The 24,679-nt window shown below is 37.5% G+C and overlaps 1 protein-coding gene across 6 annotated transcripts in view; it reads right to left on the reverse strand.

The window, feature by feature from the left end:
• Positions 1-24,679, reverse strand: part of LOC149945260 (uncharacterized) — a 148,699-nt gene that overhangs the window by 15,541 nt on the left and 108,479 nt on the right. For 4 of the 6 annotated variants that reach the window (XR_016480790.1, XM_090174401.1, XM_090174404.1 and 1 more), the window contains exons 14-31: positions 21,907-22,059; positions 21,059-21,221; positions 19,824-20,192; positions 18,829-19,254; positions 17,853-18,077; positions 16,593-16,662; positions 15,843-16,267; positions 15,339-15,452; positions 15,027-15,146; positions 14,057-14,179; positions 13,931-13,987; positions 12,140-12,408; positions 10,347-10,613; positions 6,598-6,673; positions 6,378-6,530; positions 4,680-4,796; positions 3,244-3,360; positions 3,099-3,176 (exon numbers count right to left, since the gene is read on the reverse strand). Coding sequence is in view for 5 of the 6 variants with exons in the window: in XM_090174401.1 (XP_090030527.1) it covers positions 3,099-3,176; positions 3,244-3,360; positions 4,680-4,796; positions 6,378-6,530; positions 6,598-6,673; positions 10,347-10,613; positions 12,140-12,408; positions 13,931-13,987; positions 14,057-14,179; positions 15,027-15,146; positions 15,339-15,452; positions 15,843-16,267; positions 16,593-16,662; positions 17,853-18,077; positions 18,829-19,254; positions 19,824-20,192; positions 21,059-21,221; positions 21,907-22,059 (3,322 nt within the window). In the remaining variant the exon portion in view is untranslated. Of the gene's footprint in view, positions 1-3,098; positions 3,177-3,207; positions 3,361-4,679; positions 4,797-6,377; positions 6,531-6,597; positions 6,674-10,346; positions 10,614-12,139; positions 12,409-13,930; positions 13,988-14,056; positions 14,180-15,026; positions 15,147-15,338; positions 15,453-15,842; positions 16,268-16,592; positions 16,663-17,852; positions 18,078-18,828; positions 19,255-19,823; positions 20,193-21,058; positions 21,222-21,906; positions 22,060-24,679 lie in introns of all 6 variants that reach the window. The other 2 variants (XM_090174403.1, XM_090174402.1) reach the window with 2 other exon arrangements.

Below are 24,679 nucleotides of genomic sequence, written 5' to 3' on the forward strand. Positions count from 1 at the left end.
AGCTAACCCGAGAAGCTTAAACTTAGGGAAAATTCAGCAGTTCATGAGCTTCTATGTAAACTGGAAAAACTAATTAGATGAAACATACGAGCTCAGCATTAAAAAACATGAACCATATAAGGCATTTCTGACATTAACGTACAAAACTCTTAAAACTATTGCCTCCTAAGAAGAGCTTGTTTTTTTCATCACCTCGTATTTCCTTTAAAAATTGGTCTTTTTCTATGAAACCAACTTTATTTTCAACATTTCTCTCATTGACGGTTTTCTACTAGCATTTCCCGTCAAAATGTTTTTTGAAAAGCGTGAAAACATTTTCCCATTTTTCTGAAAATTTTAATGTTAAGCGTTCCCAAATTAAAAATAACACCCGCAACTCTAACTCCTGTAGTTTTTGAGAAAATGCCCCGTCAGAGCAATTCCGGACACCCTGTACAGTAAGACAATAGAAAGATTCGTTGATTACTTACCGCGAAACAAACTTTAAGGGAGAATCCCTTTAAGGTTCGATTTTGTAACTTTCATTTCTAGTAGACGGTGCCAATTTAATAATATATGTACAATCAAGAAAAATTTAAATTAAAAATGCACAAAAATATCCACTTTTATTTTTTTTTGTAATTTAAAAATCCTTGTGCAACTTAGTAATATTATTATATTTAAATATTTGATTTAAAAATCGAACCTTTAATGGCATACGAAAAGATTAAGTGACGATACATAAAACTATTTGAAATCATATAGAAATAGAGAAATTTTAAACTCAAACGAAAAGACGCAATTCGGAAATTTTTCTCGCGTAGAGATTATTCTTCAAATATTAAATTTGAAGTAAAGATTATGAAAGTGAAAATTACGCGATTGATACTCGAAATCCCTGTTATCAGCGACCACTTGCAAAGGCAAGGATTAAATGATTAATTGATTTCTTATTTGATCAGTCTGAAGTAATAATTTATTAGCGTTAGGTTAAACATATTGTCTAACACCAAAATGGTTTGAAGGGGGTATTGGATTGTCATGTCGGCGGAAATACATTCTTTATATCAAAATAGCGTAAATATTTCAACTGGCGTCATTCGTAACATTTGCTTTTACGGTTAAAGAACGTGGCAACTGTTTGAAATCGGTCTTGCAGAGCTTTAGCTTAATTTTTACTTTTTCTATATTTCTGTTTTTTTGAATTTGGTATTTCATAAGCGGATATAATTATATATAATATAATGAAAATTTCGACGAATATCCAGGGGAGCGCGCGCAGAGGGGATTGTTTCTCTCGTAGGCGGGGCCAAAGCCGTCAGAGTGATCTTACCATACGCGATACGGCGAATAAGCATTCCAAGTAGAGGTATGGATTACAATTGATAGAGACACTTGTACATAAGATAAATTAAAACCACAACACCCACTTCTTGTACAATAAAAGTTTTTAATTTAAAAAACGACGACTAGTTTCGTTGCCCCTTCGGGAACATCATCAAATTCGTAGTATTATTAAAAAACTATTGTGATAATGTAAATTTTTTCCATATTACCGGTAATTTCATGCAATTAAAGTATTACATGAATAATACTGTTAATGTTTGCGAAATCTTAACGTTTAATAAGAAATCTCGAACATTATATTTAGATCAATACAGTTGGAAATCGTCTCCAAATTCCGTGAAATATTGAAAAAGCATCGTATTACTGCCAAATTTTAATTTTAATACCCTAAAATATTTGTCAAATACGAATAATACCCCGAAATATTGGCAAAATACGAATAATACCATGAAATATTTGCGAAATACGAAAAATACAGTGAAAATTTGGCAAAATACGAATAATACCGTGAAATATTTGCAAAATACGAATAATACCGTGAAATATTTGCAAAATACGAATAATACCGTGAAATATTTTCAAAATACAAATATACCGTGTAATATCTTTGTTAATGTGTTTCCTCCCAAATAATATGTGTTATATCTATGTATTACAAATTTTATCTAAATCCGTTGTTATCATGAAGTAATAATGTATTACCGTAAAATAATAATGTATTATCACGTAATATTATTACGGTGAGTGGTTAGCCCCTCGGATGGGGACTCTGGCAGAACAATGAGTTTAAAAACTTCTACTACAAAGGATTTTGTAAAACAATTAATGCTAAATGGTAGCGAAAGATTAAGTTGATGTTCTGACAAATAAAAGTGGACTCGATATATGGCATGTCTACTAAGCCTAATAAAAATGTTCGAAATTCTTTGCAAGGGGGAATGAAAATTTCGGGAATAAGAAATTGTTTTGTGAAATGGATGGAAGACTAAAATTTGTAAGGGAATGGGATGGGAATGGAATTTTCCTCTTCGGAAATGGGTGGCAATGTACATGTTTGCACCTCTCTAGTATGAAGACTTCGTTGAAAACGTTTTCAAAAGCCGCCACTGTTTAATTTTCTTTGAAATTCCCAAGAGACCCGAGAAGAGATTCGGCCTTAACTCTCCGTGAGGAACCCGCGACAGGATTGAAATAAGTTCCCTGGTGCTCGGTGGATGCTCTTAATAAAAATAGCGCCGCTGAAACCACGAAAGTCTACTAGCGCCATCTACTTATCAGTTATCGAAGTTCCAAGTATGTGCAATTAGCATTACTCTTAAAATCCTACAGAATCGTTTCAAAAATTCGGGCCGAATTATAGTTAGCTCCTCCCCTTCCATCACATGACTCAGGAGTTAGTTTTCGCTTCCCGAAACACATTATTACCTAGCCCCCTCACTAAATTTGAATGCTTAAATGCTTAACTCTTTAAGAGTGTCTGGCAACTAGGAGCAACAAACACAGCACCCCACACAAGGAGAACTCAACCCGTCAAAAGTCGTGCATTTTCTTGCGTACGGTTTTCATTGGTTAGACGTTTTAGCGCCTGATGCCGTCGGAAGGGGAAAATTCCGAAATTGTCTTCCCCCCACCCGTATAACGCTCAGCATAAAGGTTCGTTCAATGATATTTTTACACAACACTGCGTTAGCGTGTTTAAAGGCTGGCTGCGTTATCCTGGTTTGTGTTGCTCCTAGCTGGCAACATGCATTTGTGGCCCTTCAAATGCTGACCACTTAATGAGTCTCTGGCAACATGGATTTCGAGTATAGTCGTTCCGCCAATGGGTTTTCCTTTCAGATGAAATATCTCTATTGGTGAAGTAGATTATCATTCACCTACTTGCATCGAAGTCATATCTCTGGTCAGCGTACATACCGCACAATTTCTCGTCGTCTCTAGATGGACAATGGAACACTCCGTCGCAAAGGTTGTGCAAAGGCACGCACATTTTATGCTTACGGCATCGATAGTGACCAGGACAAATGTAATTTTCTGCAAACAACGAATTTATATATTAATTTACACGCTTCAGAGGAAACCCTATGAATATGGTGACTAAACTTAAGTTTGGTTTTTGATAAAGTAGTTTTTTGAGATAAAACTAACTGTAAGATCAGGGTTATTGAACTTCAATAGGTTGGATTACAACGTTACACCAGTAATAGAAACGCCTGTAGCACCGATGTCGGAATTTCTCCAACCCTTACTTGCGTGAAGGAGAGGTATTTTACTTTGTTTTTTAACAGCCACCTCTATGGCCGATAAATAGAAGCTCGTGAAAAAAGAAGAAAACAACAGTGAAGTCGATTAATTGTGAAAATTATTTAAATAATAATAATTTTATAATAATAAAAAATATGTAAGTAATTATTTACTTTAAAATACGGCTGGCTTTACTCAATGTAAATAAGATAGATGGCACTCATGTGCAATAAAGATTTTAAAGGGCGAATTTCGGAATGCAAATATGAATTATGGTCTAAATTCGAATGTTTCCGTAATCTTATAGCTTCTAAAGTTGAATAACTCTACTAGAAAATGTATTCTGGTATTTGAACCGAGGGGCAGCTCACTCCAATGATTATTAGGACACCCTCGTGTTATTAAATCATCATTAGATTAGATTACAATTAAATCTGTCACTTTGGCTGTACAAAGATTAAAAATGATTAAATCATGATGAAATTTTTAATCATGATTATTAGGACACCCTGTAACAAAGTGATCTGCCCCTCGATTTGAACAGATGGGATACGTTTTATTTTGTTAAATTGGTTTTACCAAAGAGGGTTTTACTTAAAATCTGTCAAGATCACATTCCCAATTTAGATTATTTACCATTTAGGCGTTTTAAGTCATACCTTAGCCATCATACTCGATATTCATAGCACCTCTTAGATTCAATTTTTAGGTTATTTATCACTGTTTCACTACCACTTTAATTTATAAATTTATTTACTTTGCGCCGAGATAATGGTTTATTAAAAGGCGATCTTTGGAAGCTTCTCGGCTTTGGGTATAGAGAAAATTTATTTAAGCCTAAAATTACTCAATACAGAGCGATACAGATGGAGTCTTCATAAAAAGGTACTAGACATTCACAGGGTTTCACCTTAAATTGAATATAACATCCAACTCGTTTTTTACGGAAGGCCTTTTAGGAATGACCTTCGCCACCAGCCACTAAGTAGTGCCGAAATTATCAAAAGCCGAAGGAGAGAGTGGACCAAATTTTAACCATTTCGGAGAAACACAAATACTAGAGGTTAATTTCCTATTAATGCAAGTATAAAATGAAGGCCAATCTTTACCGCAGTCCAGTTCATCGGCGCCTTCAACGCAATCCCACTTTCCGTCGCAGATATAATAGGATGGAATACAGTATGACCCAGGACACTTTATATAATCTTTCGGGCAGTCGAAGTCCTCTGTAGAAACGACAAAGAACAACACTATTTAAGATATGAAAACAAAATTATAGGGTGCTTTATAAGGTTCACAGTATCAGTTCCAAAACCCGTGATTATGTAGATACATGTACAAACGATTCTTCAATTTTAAGCAGCCGCAAATACCTTATGTCAAATGATAGGAACTTATATCATTGGTTTTTAATTATTTTCACATAAGTGTATCACTGTGTCATTTAACAATTTTTCGCGTGTTGAATTTTACTTGAGAGGCATTTCAAAAATGAATTTGTTCTTATTTTACTTTGGAATAAGTCATTAGGCTTAATAGGTGTTATTTACTTCTTCGTCATAGTGAGCCATGATCAATTGTTTTTATTAAGCTCTTATCTTTTTATTTATAACGTTACTTCCTTGTCACTCTACTCAACGCTATCGGCAATTTGTTTTATAAAGTGACGGGTTTATTGAATCAATTATCGACTGATGGTATACAGTGGCCGTGGCAGGGTTTTTAACTTATGTATCAAGTATTTGTGGCCCCTATTTGTGTTTGGACCCTCTTAGTTCGATTTTGGGACCTTTAATTTTTCAAATAAGCAAGATATGATGACTCATATTCAAAATATCAATTTCGATTTTACAGTATTTAAATTTTCGTCTAAAGCAGCATTCAGACTATGTGAAAATATTACGTTTGCGTCGATCGTGTCGGTTCTTTCGATTTCTTACACCGTTCAGACTTCTCAACAGAGACTTTAAATTTTCGCGCGTGTAATAATAATCAGCTAGGCTAATACCCAAGGCACCACCCTAGGCCTAAGTCATCGAGTGACTTTTAAAGCCTTTAATTCAGGTGGCTGGGTTACAATGCGTAGGAGGGTGGTGGCAAGCCCTGCAGGCCACGCGAGCTAACAGCTCCCTACGCTAACTATTACCGTTAACCTCAACAAGTTTTTGTGGAAGGGGAAACCGAAGATCTCGGGGGAAAACCCCTTAAACCAGTGGGGAGAGAACTTGCAAACTCAACGCAGAAAGAGTTGTTCCGAGTTTCCACCCAGTGCCACAAGCTGGGATCGAACCCGGCTCCTCTTGCTGCGAGGCGAAAGTGCTAACCACTCCGCCACATTTTTTCATTTCGTTGCGCTGACTCTAGGTAGTGGCGACCTTTAGAACCATCGAAATACTATAACCTATCGGAGGTGGATAAAAAATTATTTCAATTTTTCCGCCATTATTACTGAGCTCTGATTGGATGAACAATCACTTTTTATGTTAATATCCGTGCAAGGTTGGTTCCTTTCTGAACAGTGAAATGAACGAACCGACGCGACCAACATAACCGAAACGACACGACCGATGCTAACATAATATTTTCACATAGTCTGAACGCTGCTTACGTTTCAAGAATCCTCAAAATTATTCGATAATTTTAATTTATTTGGCCTTTTGGTAGGATTTAAAATTTCAAGGTAGGCTATGATCTACCTGGCCGACCCTTAGGCTCTGGCACTGTGGGAAATAAGTTTGAATTTGACATTTAATCACGTCATTTAACTATTTTGCTGGAAAAAATGGATATAAAAGTATGTAACTTGCCACAGTTTCGAAGGTGGGTCACGTCTCGACAGCCTTGTTCGTAGCTGAACTGGTCGAATTGGTACAGACACTTTTGATCCATCGAAATGTAATGACCAGACTGACACTTCAAGAACAGGGATGTCGCGGTGCAGTTGTCGGACGCTGACGGAACTGGTTCCCAAATATAAATACCGTACTTAGAAAAAGTATACTTAGGAAGAAAATTAAAACGCAGTACTTCTGCCTGAACACTCCAATGGGCCAATGGTGTGGTACCCTGAGAATCCTGCTTTAAAGGTATTTCCAAAATACACCTACAAAGTAAAAAATTAAATCTTAACAAAAATCAAGAATTTGTTTATTTATACTTAGGGGTAGCGTATTTGTTGAGACGGTTCGTGGGCACCACGGTCTAAACCCCCCCCCCCCCCCCCGATGGATAGCGGGTGCTTTTATCGCTTTAGCTTTTTTATTGCGAAATGTTTTAACGACAAGTTTATGTTATCGCGTACCGGGTATGAGATTATCGCCCAATTTTTATTGCTGATATTTTCCTTCAATCAAGTGTGGTCGGTTAATAAATTAACGTCTTCGGATTTGATGGCTCTTGAAATACAAAAGATTGGATACCAGAATTGTGAAAGTTGTTGGTGCTTTTGGAAATCGGACTTCTATTGAATACGTGAAAGGCATTGTTGGAAATATTAATTTTGTTTAAACTTGTTTAGACTTTATATTAATAATAATAATAATAATAATAATTGTTTATTAGTCGATGAATTCTGTTACAATAGTGGGGTTGGGCTAAGTCTTACTAGACTTTTAAGCCCACACTTTATTGGTATAAAAAATAAATAGATTTGTTACATATAAAAACAGTTAATGGTAAAGATAAAGCTAGGGTTATGAAAAGTTTGTTACATATTCTTTCGCAATTTTTTTTAAAGCTGTACATGTTTTTACATTATCTAACTGTAGAGAATTAAAAAAATTTATACCTTTGTGAAAAACAGAGTTTAGTCTACGGATAGTTTTCGATTTTGTCACTAGTAGTACATTTTTTTGACGAAATTCATAGATTGTGTTGTTATTTTGCTTAAATTCATTGTGAATTTCGTTATTGACTGATTTATATATAAAAATTATAGAGTTGTAATTTATTATCTGGGTTATAGTTAGAATTCCAAGGGACTGGAATATTGGGCCCGTATGTTCATAGTAACTTTTTTGGTCTATGACTCTGACGATTCTTTTTTGTAAGATTAATAGCCGATTTAAATTTCCTTGAGAGGTGTTACCCCAAATAAAAGTGCAAAAATTAAGATATGGGTAGATCAGGGTATAGTACAAATTTCTCATAATTTGTTTATTAAAGATTAATCGATTTCTAGAGATAGCGTAGATACTACTGGAAATTTTTTTAGCAATATGATCTACGTGTGTTGTCCACGTTAATCGGTCGTCAAACCAAAGGCCCAGGTATTTGTAATGGTCAACTCTCTCTAAGATGTGGTTCTCAAGTACGATTTGATATTTGGGGGCACATATATTTTCTTATTCGACATAAACATATATACAGATTTTGATTTATTTAATACAAGGTCATTATCTTTGAGCCAATTGTTAATATCTTCCAACTTTCTATTTGTTTTTCTGACTGTTAGTATGATGTTGTCTTCGCTATCCAGTAGGAGTGAGTCATCCGCATATAGAGTTAATGAATCATCATTGAACAGCATTAGGAGATCATTTATATATAGGTTAAAGAGTATTGGCGAGAGTATTGACCCTTGGGGAATTCCAAAATGAGAGGCTTTACTATTTGATAGCATTCCATTAATCTTTGTTTGTAGCAATCTATTGTCCAAGTACGATTTAATCCAATCTGATGCTCGACCTCTTATTCCCATTATGTTTAACTTTTTTAAGAGTCTATCGTGGCTTACATAGTCGAAAGCTTTTTTTAGGTCGAGAAAGACGGCTAAGACCACTTTAGAAGAATCTAGTGACGTCAGGATCTTATTGTAGACGTGAGCTATAGCGTAGTCTACCCCACACTTTTCTCTAAAACCGTACTGCCTTTCGGCTATGAGATTGAATTTAGAGGCATATTTTATTAGTCGGATGTAAAAACATTTGTCATATACTTTTGCTAACACTGAAAGTAGAGCGATCGGTCTGTAGTTTTCCGGGTTATCGATATCACCTTTTTTGTGCACTGGAATTATTACAGTATTTTTTAAAATGTTAGGATAAGTGCCGGAGTTAAATGACAAGTTAATAAGATATACTAGTGGGGTAACAATATATTGAGCCACGCATTTTAGAATATTCGGCGTTATTTCGTCTTTTCCTGGGGCTGAGTCATTTTTTAGGTTCGAAATTATACGGGATATTTCAGTTTCGTCAGTTTCAAATAGCATCATTGAGTTAGCACAGTTTTTTACTAAATCATAAGAGGCATCATTCGCCATATGAGTATTAGTAGTTTTTGAATTAACAAAAAATTCATTGAAGGTATCAGGGGAGGTGGATATGGTATTCGGATATTTTTTTTTCTTACTTTTTCCCAAAATGTTATTTATAATCTGCCACGTTTCTTTTGGAGAGTGCGAATCGACTAATAAATTTTTGTAGTAAGTAATTCTGGCGTTGCGAATTTTATTATTAAGGCTATTTCTATGGTTTTTATAATTCGTATTGTTTTGGTCCGTGGGCGAGCGAATTACTATTTTCCTCAGCCTATCTTTAAGTTTAATTTCCCTCTTTAGGTCATCTGTTATCCAAAAGTGCGAAGTTCTCTTATGTACTATTACGTAGGGAAAGCAGTTGTTATATATAGTTACTAATTTATCTAAAAAACTATTAAACGCCGCGTTAGGGTCATTTTGGGAGTATAAGAATTTCCAATCTATGTTTTTTACGCAGCAAGAGAATTTTTCAATATTTTTTGTAGCTTTATTCCTTATTTGGTATAGACAATTCCTGGGTTGAGGAAATTTAAACGTAATGTGGATAGGGAAGTGGTCTGATATGTCCCAATCCGCGTAAATCTTACACGAACTCACAACTTGCGCTAAATTTGTAAAACAAATATCTACCAACTTTCCAGAAATTCTAGTTGGCTGCTTCACTAGTTGCTCTAGGTTATGGCATAACACTAAATCATTAATATCGGCGGTTAGAGAATTCTTTTCTAATAGATTGATATTTATGTCCCCTAAGATTAATTACATATACATGTGAATTTTTTTCATTAATTTGCCTATTAAAATTTGTCTTTTTAAGTGTTAAAAAATGGTGCGATAAAAAGTGGTGTGCGATAACCTCTTACGTTATAAAAGAGATTAGCGATAAAATATCTCCGCAATAATATTTAATCAGCACTTAAGTTGCCGGCGATAAAGTAACTAATATAAGAAAGCCCGCGATAATCCGTCATGTAATCGGACACAAGAGGGTGATGGATAAAGTCTTGTTTCACAAAAAACTTTTTATCCATTTAAATCGTTAAAAAAAATACAAGGCTTTGCCTTTCAGTTTATGAAAGTGTATGTTCAACGAAACATTTTCTTAAACTAAGGAAACCTTGTAACTTAACGCACCCCCTGAGATACTGGGTTAAGTTGATTGGCCATTGAGGGACGAAGTTTTTACCTTTCAGGCGCCCCTGGGCTAATAATATCAGGTGCCCTTTTTCATACGATCGTGTCTTTATATTTTTTTATTAAGTTGTGAAGTATTCAATAAAGGGCCGACGGTGCCCTAGGGCTTAGCGCTACCTAGCCCAATGGTAGGGATGGGCCTGGACGAAGCATATACAGGTAGACCGTGAGGTCGATTGGGAGAAACGCTCAAGTTTTTCTCAACATATTAATTCACCCAGAGTTAATTCATTCTTCATAAAAAATATTACAATTTTTTTTAACCGTCAACTTAATGAATAGATTTTTTTAAAGCAAACAGTTTGTTGCCGGTCTTACTTACTTCGCTTATTGGCAACATGGACTTATTTGTCAAATATCCAGAGTCTTCCTTATATTCGAAAACTTTGGCGTTGTCGCAGTTGCAAACGTAATTTGGATTTTCGCAATTCGGATAGCAGCCGCACGTCCTGTCCTTCGTGGCCCCACCCCAGTTGAACTGGGGCTGCCCGTCACGGTTCACCCACCAAGAGACTGGTTTGTCGGCGGTGAAGCCGAATTTGGTTCCTGCGCAGAGCCATCGAACGTGTTGACGACAATTCTTCGACACCTGCGTTATATCCAACGGTTGTATCATTAGAAGTTGCTTCCATAAAACAGAGGTGACCAAGTATGCAGTCCTAAATATTTTCATTTTGGCCATTCTCAAGGTTGAAATCGCCATGTTTATAGTATTTTTTTTAGTATAAGATTTTAGTATATTTTTGAGATTCACATTTTGAAAAAGCGATTTGTGGGGGACCGTTGCGGACTGCAAGATGGCGGCTCAGGATAATTATGCCATTCGACGCGCCATCTATCGATGAATTGTTTAAACTATTTTTTTGATAGTTTTGGGGTTTTTATGAAATATGGAGTCGTGAATTAGCGGATGTTTATTTTAGTGTATGAAGATAATTGAAATATCAGTGTAGCAGTTAATTATTATGTTACATCTTCATATTGTTTATTAAATAAACAAATCTTTGAAAAATTAGGCGGAACTTTAATCATATATTTCCTAATTTAGCTTAGGCTTAGTCATTTCTCATGTTTAGTAAACACAAGGCTAAGCGGTGGTAAACAGTTTTCGCGCTTAACGTGAACAGGCCCGTTAGTAGCACCACCTGCATTCTAATTTTAATTAATTAAATTATTAAATTATTAAAAATTAAATTATTTTCTTTCGGAAAATCCTTCCAAAATAAAATGCCACCAAAAACTTCTTTTTGCCAAGTCGGCCTCGATTTTTCAACTTTACAAAACATATTTTGGGGGTTTCCACCCCCATTTCCCTAAATATGACGCCTCTGACTAGGGCTTATGGTTTAAGCACCACCAATTTCAAAAACCTGGTGACGCCACTGCTTTTTGCTGTCCGTACGCCGTTTGACAGATGATCATTCGATTTTCTCTACGTGAGGGGCTTTTAATGCCAGATTAGTCCGTTTAGATTCTTTGTTCAAGCAATAGTTACGAAGAGTGAGCAATATTTTTTAGGTCATACCTGGGTTAAATTACCGACCAATCAGTTATCTATTAATAATTAATAATTTTTTAAAGTTTACTTTAAAGGCATAGCCCGGTGTATAAATTTTACTAATTTCCCTCGTGAGCTCCGGAAATCGCAGAGCAAAAATTTCGCAATATGATTAACCGAAGCTTCTATCACAGAGTAAGAAAGAGGAGGAGCAACTAGATTTTCACCCAGATTTTTAAAACGCCGGTGTGGCCCTTTAGCATTAAACAGCCGCTTTCCTTTCGACGGGAACGTACATCTGACTAAACTTGGGCGTATGTACTATGTTAAAGGCTAAAAGCTATATTAAATAGAGGTGATGGTCAATGCCGAAGCGCAGAATTGTATTAGTCCTAACGCTTGATTTCCACTCCTTTACTCGCGCTTCTGGAAAACAAGTTTAACAGATAATTTTTGCACCGACGCTCGCCGTTGCGGCGTATTTCCTCATTTGAAAAACAGATTGAAAGCGACTTGATTCAAATCCTATAAGGGATCTTTAATTCTACAACCATTGACTTAACGTAACTTACTGTTTAACTGCGAGAAAAATAGTTGATCAATAATTTGGTACTTACATTAATGAGTGCGACCATTTCTTCGAGGCCGGTGTCGTAAACGATTTTACGCTGATAGGCTCCTGGTCCGTCGCTTCCCGATTTGACGTAAATACGATGTTCGGTGTCGTGGTGTACCACCGTCGTGACTCGTTCCAAAGAGCCCTCCATGTCCTTGCAGTGAACTTGGAACGGCATGATTTCTCCTTCGTCCTCATCAGGGTCGATCAAGTAGTAACCAGACGTTCGGATTCCGTCCATCAGGTAAATGTCCTGACATGTTTTCCTCGCTTCAAAAAAATTTCAAAAATGAGAAAGTATAATAAGTAGTATGCAATCTATCTCTCATTCTCTCACGAATGAAGAATCCATCTCCCAATTATGCTTAAGTTATTTTCTGAAATGCGTACTTTCACAGCCTCCCGCCATTACCCCCCCCCCCCCCCCAAATAAATTTCGGAAGAATAGGTTCTGGGCGAAATACAACACAAAGCATATTTCACACAGAAAAATAAGGTTAACAGTTAGATAAATAGTCATACGGAGTGTAATTTTTGCATTGTTAGTCGGAGTAAAACAGAAAGTAAATATTATAGAAACCTATCCGAGCCTGAGAAGAAGATCCACGTTTTCTTACTATATATGTAGTAAGATGAATATTGGTCTCTAAAAGACATATTATACTCTTCTGGTCTTATGCAACATTAAAAAAGCTTGTTTCTTAAAGGGCCTAAGCATCGTTTGACTTTACGACAGATATGTACGGCTCACGTGTTTATCCAATCCACCTGTAAAAAATACTGAATCTTATTGCTCAAATCTCCACTGATGTACACAGATCAGGCCTTTATTGTTACACTTGGTTATTCCCTTATATTCAAATATGCCGCTAATCGGCGAGGAGTGGGGAACCAATAAACAGAGGGCTACAATTTGTTAAAAAGTATGACCAATTTAAATTTGGCGGTGAAGCAATGCGAAAATGGCATTTTAAACACACGACTGATACTTCATGATACCATGAAGTATAAGTCGTGTGTTTAAAACATCTTTAAATTAGTTATAGTACACCATAGTTTAACTTGGCCTTATATTCTAAACTAAATATATTTTCAATAGCAACATAAGTATATAATTAGGACACAATTAGTGATAGTTACGTAGAATTATCGTCATTGCAAAAAGATAAGCCCTGAAGAAAAAAAACCTAAACTTTAAAACCAATGATGGCCCACGGACAATGCAATTTTATTGTCCAGAGCAAATTAGATGTTCATATTCGATAAACCAACTGTTTAATCTACCTAAGCTGTTCACACCTACGATGGCCAACGTTCATCTAATGGGATTATTCATTATTTTTATTATTATAGCCTGTCAAAATAATTTCATTGCTGTTTCGATAATATCAATAATGGATAGTGAATCTCAGACTGTGTCACCACGACTAGTGCTCAGCATTGGCTCTTGGCGGCTTTACAGTGTCTTCAAATAAAAGTAACCCGAGGCTTAATTTGATTAACCAAATAATTTATAAAATTGCATTACCACGCACTCGACATCGAATCAAAGATTACATCTTTTATTTGGATGGTTACTCTAGTCGCTGGGATTTTCTATTCATATTTTAATTTCCTGGCGAAAGATTTGGGAATATTTATTAGTCTTCGTAATGAAAATTTTACTTTGCCAATCAAGCCACGGCACATGTCATTCTAGAAATGGCTCTCAGTAAAAATTTAAAAGACGGAAGACGGGAAACTGACAAACTTTACGTCATTACATAACTATAAACTTCTGGTAGTACATTACCCAAATTGGCACAACTGTTCATCTCTTCTTCGGAACCGAGCCGATCCTCTTCGCGAACTGCAAATGGTATTTGAGAAATCTGTTAGCAGGGGTTTATCGTATAACCATCCCAAAATAAGTCCTTACAGCAGCCGGCAGGTTCGTCTTCGTGATATTTCCCCGGACAATCGCGTCGGCCATCGCACGGAGCGTACAGCGGAATGCAAGTGCCGTCGAAACACTGGAAAGTCTTCTCTGGGTTGCAATTTCCTTCGTAGAACATCGATCATCATTATTTTGGTAACTGACAATCGCGCGACACGTGGCATAGGTCAATAGATAGTTTCGGAAAATGCGCACACGCGAACAATTACGCTGGATTTCAAAGATTTATCTGACTTTGGAAACGTCAGGAACTCACCATTTCGATAAGAAAAACGTTATCGTGGAATAAAATTAGGAAGCAAGCATGTGTAGTTTTTGAGAGGGTCACTGACCCGTGAGGGAACGAAATAGGGGATGAAAAATAATAAAATTATCTAAAAAAGAACGGAATGTAAAAAGAGTTGAGAAACCATGTTTGTGCAGGGAAAGTAAATATTTTCAAAAATATCTCGGAATTTTTGTTTTTCATTTAATTGTACGTCTCATCTAAGAATTATTTATTTCGCGGGTGTCAGCTCAGCATTGGTTTTGAAAATCAATAAACCCTGGACTGCACCTATTTTCAAGATTGGAATCATAGACGTAGATGTTCGCATTTACGCATTTTCATCACTTGCTAAAAAGTCAATACATTTTTCTTATAAGACATTAGTCTCGTAAATTTAGGCATAACTATTTGTCCTTCTAGAAAAAAAGGGTGAATATGTATATCGGGGTTAAAATAGAGAATGCACTGAAATTTAGATCAAGTTAGAAAAGTTTAGAATTAGGAACATGATTTGATATCAATAAAAATATTAATTTAACGTTTTAAACTGATAGATCGCACCACTACTGGTAGTTTTTCTTGTTAGACGTTCCTTCTTTGATACGTAATGTGCTATATGAAATCTTAAATTTGCCCATGGGGCCATGTTGGGATTATTCGATAGTTTTATCGGTTTTATCATACCAGCACAATTTTCTTCGTCCGAACCATCTTCGCAGTCTGTTCTCAGATCACAGACAACGTTGAGCGGAATACACTGTTTGTTCAGACATGGAAATTCACTTTTGTCACAAGCCCGATGATCTAGAAAACAAACAATATTTTTCAAAGCATCGTTCTAAAATCCTAAGAATAAAGTGAATTAACCAAAGGATTTTATTTCAAACAGGAAACAAACTTACGCCACAGTTCACAATTACAAATGTAATTTAGAACAGAGCAAAATTAAAACACGTTTAGCATGGCTATTGGGTACTACACCGTTTTTGCACCTACCGCAGTTAGTCTCATCAGAGCCGTCCCCGCAGTCATCGTGAAAGTCGCAATACAGTGAAATAGATATACATCGTTTATTAGCGCATCGAAAATACTGTTCTGGACAGCTATCACCTGCAAATTGTACTATTATAGGTTAAAGCTAAATGCAATGAGGATCTACGAAGACACTAGTGGCGTGACCGAGCTAGAGGTCCTTTGAGTCGGCTTTTTCAGTGGTAATCTGGACAACCAGTATGTATTCCATTGGTAGTTTTGACAACAAGTATGTATTCCATTAGTAGTTTTGACAACAAGTATGTATTTCATTGGTAGTTTTGACAAAAAGTATGTATTCCATTGCTGGTCTTAAGAAACAAGTACATATTACGTTAGTGATTTTGACGACTTGTTTTTTTAAACGAAGAACTCGTTAGAAGACTTCTAGCTCTATCACGCCGCTAGCGGCGAAAGTTTCTTCTTAGATCCGCATTACTTTGTGTACCCGATTGACCGGTGCCTTACTTTCCACTGGACAGTTAGCTTCGTCACTCTCGTCTTTGCAGTCAATCGTTCGATCACATAAGAAGATGACGGATATGAATACTTTGTCTTTTTCACACATGAAGTACTTATGCTGGTTGTACACCGTCGTTTTCGCTCTTCGGATGTCCAGATGCAAAGGTTTCTGGTCATCGTCTCCGACGCGTTTCTCGCTTTCCATCTTGCAAATGTAACTTTGCACGGTGGCTTGCGTTCCACCAGCCACTGAGCCGTGCTGCGGTTCATCACCCCACTTGACTCCGGAAAACATGGCAGCGTGCTTGCCCAGTGAGCAGGGAATGTCATGCCATTGCGCCGTTGAGTGCCCGCTGTCGACCTTGAGCACCGTGCAATCTTGAAAAGTGCCACCATCTGGTTGGGAAGGAAGACCTTTACCAGCCTGTGCCCTAACAAAAATTTGTCATAAAATTAAATAGGATCAGAAAAGTATGTTCTTTCAGAAAATTGGTCTACATTTTTTCAAAACTTTCGGTTTGTTTCGGTTCTTGTTTCACGGTGTCATTTACTTTTTATTATTACCAAAAGTTACCTTATATACAAAGTATGACAATTAATTATTGCTTTTACTTCTAATTTTGAAATTAGAAATTCTATTATAATCCTTGTTGCGCGCCCGAGAAAATCTATCAATTTTAAAGCTCAATCGAGTTCTTAAAATAATGACCAATATGAAGAAGCTATAAAAATAGATAGACAAATGAAGATAATTACCAATCGGTATAGCTCATTGGATTCCCATCACTCCAGCGGTAAATACCTTCACGTAATACATCTTTCAGTCCTATAACATAATGTTTAGCTTTATCTAACTTTAAATATAAAATGGATCCTATTATGCCTGTAGATTGTTAATTCTGTAAAAATGCCTTTTCAGACCTACTACGTACTAACATGATCTACTACATGAAATACTCTCTCAAACGGAAACCATTGGTGGTGGAAGGAAAACATTTGGTGGGGTATAAAAGCAAAAATGCAAAGCAGCCACCAGCGCTCCGAGAAAACTCCCGGTTTTTTTTCTCAAGCCAAAAAGGCTGATGGTTTCGGTTTTTGGTTAGTTTTTCTAAATTTGTCCATATTTGCTAGTGATTTTCACCACAGTGTTTAGCAAAAAGCAAATCTAGTTCAATAACTTTCTAAATTTATATAATTATTTTAGGCATACTATTATTACTATTACTGGGGATTTTGGAACATTTTAGACCAAAATGTGATTTAATAAATTTTTGGAAGAGCAATTTGGGGGGGTGTAAATATAGTAATTTTTCCCCTGCCTGAAATTTAGGAGGGTACAATGTACCACCGCAACCCCATATTTCGTCGCCACTGAGGGAAATTATCCATTTTTAAAATAGTATCGCGTCATCTAGTATCAATCGTAAAAATACTTTTATCTTTCGAGAAAATGGTTGTCAATATTTATTGCAAACTTTTATAATACCATTAATTTAGCTCGTGAGACTTTAATGAAATATGATATTAACGTTATAATATTTTAATTAATCATAAATAGCAACACAATGGAAAACTAATCCTCAACGGAAACATGGCGTAGGTTGTCCTTCTTACTTCTCTAAACTAGTAGGCTCTAACGTTCTTGGTGAGCTGGTTCAATTCTTGTTATAATATAAAATGTAATTTCATGGTAAATTATCCTTTTCACTTTACAAAGAGTCGCTAAGCGGCCAACGCTATAGCTGCATTAGCTGCTGGAGTTTCTTTTAAAAATTTAAAACGCAAATCATATGATCGCAGAAGCTAATGATTCTCTCTCTTTGGCCACTAGGCGGCTATATGTTAAATGAGAAGGCTTATTGGTTGAAACCCATCAATCGTGCTCGTGCTTTCTCACCGTGAAAATCGATACAAGTAAAAATCATTTTGAAATTTGGGCTAGAGAATCACATAAAAGAGAACTTCGACAATACTTCGTTCTGAATGTTGGGAGTTTAACGTCTCTAAAAAACTAACCGATGTATAATGACTGGCTGTGCATTCTCCAGACGGCCGTCAACAAGTAATGCAAAACATCCATTTCCTTCTCGCTCAGAATGCTGACCAAGTGGCCGTCTTTCTGCTTGCCCTTTTCGGCGCACTTGGACTCGGCCTCGGACCACTGCAACGTGTCCGGTTCAGTGAACACATTGTAACAATGATTCTCGAAATATTTCCATCCCATCGGGCACTCGTTTGGCTCTAATGAAAATATAGAAATGAATTATCTCTAGTGAGGCGTAAACGGTTTCTGGTTGGATTAGCAAACTAGAAAAGCGAAAAGAGTTAAAGTTTTTAAGAGAAACTCATTCGTCGAAACGTATCAGCAAGAAAAAACACGAACTGCGCAGTTGCGTTTAACATCTCAAGATATTAGGCCGTTGTTCGATTCTTTTCTCGTAGCAACTGAAGGGGTCACGCTACATCGTTTTCTTGTCGCTTGGAAGCTTGTGACGTCGAGTGTGCATTTCCTCCCATCCAAGGCTTACCTCAATAATCGGAAGCCGACGCACAAATATAACCCAGCCTTACAGCAGTGGCGTCATCAGGATTTTGAAATTGGTGGTGCTTAAACCATAAGCCCTGGTCAGGGGCATCATATTTAGGGAAATGGGGGTGGAAACCCCCAAATATGTTTTGTTAAGTGGAAAATTCGAGGCCGACTTGGAAAAAATAAGTTTTTGGTGGCATTTTTTTTGGAAGGATTTACCGAAAAAAATAAACTTTTCGTCAAGTTAATTATAAAAGTCAATTGGGTTGGCCAAATCAAGGCTTCTTCCCGTAGAGGAGGCGCTGAGGTGGTGCCTTGGGTATTAGCCTAGCTGATTTATAAATTTTAGGTGGCGTTTCAGAAATGTTTCGGTTGGCTCAAGCGCCGCCTAAAATACCCTAGCGACGCCACTGCCTCACCGTAAATAATTTGACGGTAAATGGTATCGCCGTAATCACCTACCGTCAATATCCAAATGTTCAAGTTCCGGCGGCAGTCCAAATTTCTGGGCTTTAAAGGACAAGTAAAATCCTCTTCCGCCTTTCTCGGCGTCAGAGGAAAACTCAATCAAAAGTTTGTTCCAGCTGGACAAGAGATGCCTGGGAGGATGCCTTCGATTGCAGTACCTTCCGATCAAATTGTCTTTGTTCATCGTCTCTCCGTCGTAGAAGTCAATGTAATCGTAGAGGCAGCCTTCACCTCCGACCACGTCGAAATCGTGAAACGTCACGTTAATAAAATACGTGGGTTCCGCTTGGATGAGCCACCGGCATCTGTGATTGCTCTGGTACGGAGCCGGGTAACCGAAAGACGCGATATGGCCACACGAAGAGTTGCAAACGTGGATTTTCTGACACTGGTAATCACCAATACCACAGCCTGGACAATCTGAAAAAGTATTTTCGGTATAACTCTACTCTTAATCCATTATTCGTAGAGCCATAAGTAACGCAATTATAGTAATATGAAAATTGCAGCTTTGTTCACACTATTTCTTCCTACAAAATAGCGATCAGGGTAGGTGATAATACCCAATAATACTAAGAATATAGCAGTTTTATAGTACAAATATTTAAGGATCAGCGTCATTAATATTTTGCCATCTTGAATCAAAATTCTTGCTACGCTTCTGATGTAATACCGAAAGAAACGTTGAGAGGGGTGGAGGGAGAGCAAACATTGGGAAAAGAATTTCGAAAGTAGAAACAGTGTCGTCAGTTTTGAGCTTCGAGAACTAAGGAAGCGCTGGAAAAGGCTAGCAGATATTGATTTTTTTGCGACTCGAGGGCAACGATACCGCCATCTATCAACGCTTAAATACAAAACACGAGAACAAAGCAGAACGTGGGTGCATAATCTATCCTAGTCTAAACTTCTACGAAATCTATTTCGAGAGTAACATTCCAATGCAAAAGCTTTAAATTATGTCCGTTTTGTGAATTAAAAAATATTCTTACCCAAAAATTGATACGTAGCGAAAAATCCTCGAAATCTGCTAATTGAATAGCGGAAACAACTTTTCAGGTTGATCTTCATGGTTCCTTTGGAGATGAGCATTTTGGGGAAATTGATGCCGTCGGGACTCTTTACGACCAAGTCCTTGTTGTCCTTGACGGGGAAAACCAACAAGTCGTCTTTGCAGCGCGTCGTCCTGCGTCCGTTCTCTTTAGGGGCCATGTCGAACATGATGAACTTCAGTTGGACGTGCATTCCCGGAGGTGGCACTATCTCCCACGTGCAGTCTTTGTCCTGCCCGTAGTAGTTCGGATGCCCGGGACTAGAGACGTTTCCTCCTCTCGGGTCGTTTAAGGTAGCTTGGCAGGGAACTGAAATGTGAAACGGTGAAAGATAGATTTTTCAGATATTTAAAGAAATTGGTTTGGTATTAAAATATAATTTATTACGTAACAATTTACGCATCTATTCCCACTGTAACATTTAATGACCCCAGAATTATATAATTCATCTCTTACAAGTATTCATCTACTTAACAGGGCTTGCCACCACCCTCCTACGCATTGTATCCCGGCCACCTGAAACAATGGCTTCTAAAGTCGCATGATGACTTAGGCCTAAGGTGGTGCCTTGGGTATTAGCCTAGCTGATTATTATTAACTTACTAATGCTTTTCGTTCGAAACCTGTACCTACACAGGCTCCTGTTGATTATCAAGGAACCTTTAAGATCCAAAATTAATGTAGGGCGAAGACAACGATATATGGATTTTCTAATACTAAATCAATAGGTAAATATCCTTACGCGAAGTAATTTTTACTTTTTACTTTTTAAAGCGCAGTTAAAGACTCGGTAAATTTTGAAACGTGATGCGGTGTATAGAGTGTTGTCGTCTGAAACCCTGCGACGTCACCATTGTAATTTGCCTATTGATAAAAAACGGTAACTGTCATGGCGGCCACTATTAACACTACAGCTGTGACGTTACAAGTTTTCAAAATCGTATCAGACGACCACACTCTATACAGCCATGATTTGCCGGAAATTTCCCGCCAAAACGAGCCTGTGAAGGTACAATTTACATTATATTGGCCTAGATCGATACTTGTTCTCTCATATGAGACATATTATACACATTTGGAAACCCATTCCCCAATGAGAAGCTTTACATAAGTTGTGAACGGCCACAAGGGCTAAATATCAGCTTTTGCGAAATAAACTATGATTTGAAGCTTACTTTTGGCTCGGCAACCAAGTATTTCCATTCGAAGACAGGGTGCTTCGTTGAAGGTTACAATATGAAGCTTCAGAAATTGCATGATGATTGGCTGTTTGAGGTTATAACGGACGCTCAAGTCGTTGGCGTGTGGATAGTGGTCGCATTGTTCACACCTATAAATCTACAAGAAATCGGAGTATCTCACTATTTCAACACATTTACGAAGAAGAATTATCAGTTTAACATAAATGTGTTAGTTTCCTATCTCTCGCCAGTTAAATTATTAATGAGAGGCATTTCAGGGAAAAACCACATATTTTTGGTGGACTTCAGAACAATATGTGATCTTTGTTTTGTGGTCATAGTATAGGGAGCGGTGCTGACGCGTAAAACCAATAGATATTTCATTTTAAGTTGCTTTTTCTTATCGCTAGAGTCAACGAAAATATTTGGTGGGGTACAAAAGTAAAACGTCATGTATTCGATTCCTTATGGTTTTTTTTCTTTAGAAGCATTTGTTCACCGAAAAAGAAAAAAATCATAATTTGTAAATATTGTCTAAACAGTAACTCTTTTAGTGTCCTTGTGTACCCTACTTTACCACACAATAGATAAAATCGATTACATGGTTTTGTTCAAACATTTATTATTTCTTATGGTGTTCGTGTTACTTCTTTAAAACAAATTGTCTATAATTCGAATGAATATTACAGACTGAAATGCGATTTATTAAATTTATGTTTAAGCAATTTCGCAGATCTTTTTGGATATAATCTCATTTTGAAATAACTACACACTTCGTTTTTAGTCGTTATATCTATCAACTAACACACAGATGCTAGATAATGACCGACTAATGTCTGTACCCTTTGCTGTCCGATGGGTTCTTCTTCCCAATGCCACTCGGTTCCGTCGGTGCTATAAGTCAAAAGAAAGCTTCGCACGAAAGCGTTCTGGATGGCGTGAGATAGGCCTTGCATTACTACTCCTGTGACGTGAGTTGGCGCCATTAAGTCGATCTGAAACAAAGATTACTTGTGAAAGGGCAACACAAAAATTATTTGACTATTGAGTGTTTGGCCTTTTAAAAGAATATATTTACATTTAAATGAGTAAAATATACCACTTTAAACTTAATTTATGTTATCCTTAGAACCAAGCCTGTGAAATATTGTAAATATTTGTAGACCACATTTCTTTTATTTGTTGTGTTGTTCCTGGAAAGAATGTATTCCTTTGGCCGCGCCTGTGTTCAATGGTCTCCCTTCACATCCTTTCCTCGAGACACCCCTCTGGTTAAGGGTAACCTTTTGTCCAGTATGGGACAACCGTATTCCTGACGCCAATTCCCGCGTCCTTTTAGATGTACGTGTGAAGGGGGAACCTATCTCCTGACCACAGGTTGCAATATTTGATCCAATTTCATGACGTAGATGTGTTTTTTCAATGGTAGATATTTAGTATTTTATTAGTTCCTATAACATTCCTTAAATTATGAATTCCTCCGACCGAAACGGTCCCTTTATTGTCATTAAAAAACGCGAAGTTAACTGCTGCCCTTTAACGTGAAATCCATATAGCAGTATTTTTCGAATAAATTCCCAATTCTTTAAAAATGCGAGAAACGAGCTAGCGTGGCGCGTGTCAAAATAAAACAGTTAGTTTTTAAAATAAATCCGTTTGAAACAGTCTGGTGAAGAATTTAGTCTTAGCGTAAAGATTACTAATTTTAAATTAATTCATTCTTCCACGTAATTCAGGTTCCCTCAAACCCCTCGGTTATTTTTCAGTCGGTAATCGGACGGGGTCCAGTATTTAAGCTCTCCCACATTTTTGGTGCCGAAACCCGGGATATGATTTTAAGATAATTTAATTTGCGAACTGTACGTGAAATTCCACCATGTCAGAGACAGTGGACGTTGATAAATTAATCAGAATTCGTCGTACTCTACGGACTGGTACCACACACATCATCAAAACTATCCAGGATGAATTAAAGAAAAGAACTCCGAATTTGGATACCATAGATGAGAGGATAATGCAGCTGAAAGAGAAAGAAAGAAAGTTACTACTAATGAACGATCCCATCCAAGCTGCCATTGACGACGCCAAATTAGAGGAGGAGGTCATGGGAACTGAGGAGTGCCACGAGAAAATTATCACCTGTAAATTCAATGCTTTGAAAGCTCTTCAGAACAGAGGCAAGCCATCGGCCAACTCGTCGGACAAAGACGAGACCGAAGACGACCGTTCATCGCACCCCTCCCAGGCTCCAATGGTGAAACTGCCTCTACTAGAAATCGAAAAGTTTAACGGAGATTCCACAAAATGGCTAGAATTCTGGGATCAATTCGAAACGGCCATTCATAAAACGGAAATTGATTCTTCAGTTAAGTTCACGTATTTGCGTTCCTACCTCGATGGCAAGGCAGCTAGAGCAATCGCTGGTTTACAGACCACCAGTTTGAATTACTGTACCGCTATCAACATTCTTAAAAATCAGTTTGGCAGTAAAGAATCTATAATTAGCGCTCATATGGAAAATTTATTAAAAATGCCAGCGGTTGAACAATCTAGCGATGTCGTCGCGTTGAGAAACCTTTATGATCACTGTGAAATTCAAATGCGAAGTCTGGAAAATTTAGGTCTTGCTCTCACCAGTTCTAATTCAGCTAATACCGGAAGATATAGCTATAGCGTTTAACAGAGAGCATGAAATAGACTCGGGATGGAAAGTAGACGATCTATGTAAATTCCTTTTACGTGAAGTTACGAGTCGAGAAAGAGTAGCGGCGCTATTTAGATCTAGAAAGACGGACAGCAAGGTCAAAAAACAGCAGTTTGACGCTAAAAGTATATATTCACGTCCTGATGACAAGAAAAAGGACGCTTTTCTGTCGTCCGCCTCCGCCTTAAGCGTCATCGCGAGTCCGAAGTTTTGTCTGTTTTGCAACCTAACTAACCATTTCACCACCGACTGCACCAAGCATACGCCGGAAGAAAGACGAGCCATAATCCAGCGCCAACGTCGATGTTTTAATTGTCTTAGAGAGTACCACAGAGTTAGCGAATGTCGCGCCAGAGTAACGCGGTGTAAATGGTGTAAGCGAAAGCATCATTTCACCCTTTGCGATTCCAAAGAGAGTGACAAAAGCTCAGATGCTAGAGAACAGGCAAGGATTCAACCTCCTAAACAGCAGCCAGCCACCAACGTTCTCTCGTCAATATCGAGTGGAGCGGACGTTGTCCTTCTCCAAACCGCATTAGCGCTCGTCCAAGATCAAGATGGCAAAAATTCCCAGCAGCTTCGCTGCCTACTCGACAGCGGAAGTCAATTATCCTTCATAAAACAAGAAAAATCACGACGTCTAAATCTAGAAGTGATTTCGGAAAACGAACTACTTTTGATTAATCATTTCGGTAGTGATACCCCCGTCTACGCGAAAAGTAGAAGGGTACGCGTCGTATTACGTAATGTCCACGATCCTACTAAGTCAGTCTCCATTGACGCTTTCGAAACGCCGCAAATATGCGGCTCAGTTACCTCCGTTCCGAGTGGTGATATAGTGCGGAAAATGCGAAGTAAAGGTCTAGTCATGGCCGATTACTCCGGTACCGAAGCTCAATTTAAAGATGGAG

The sequence above is a fragment of the Leiobunum rupestre genome, chromosome 5, assembly GCF_980474605.1.
Source record: "Leiobunum rupestre chromosome 5, qqLeiRupe1.1.hap1, whole genome shotgun sequence".
In the NCBI taxonomy this organism is placed as follows: Eukaryota; Metazoa; Arthropoda; class Arachnida; order Opiliones; family Sclerosomatidae; genus Leiobunum; species Leiobunum rupestre.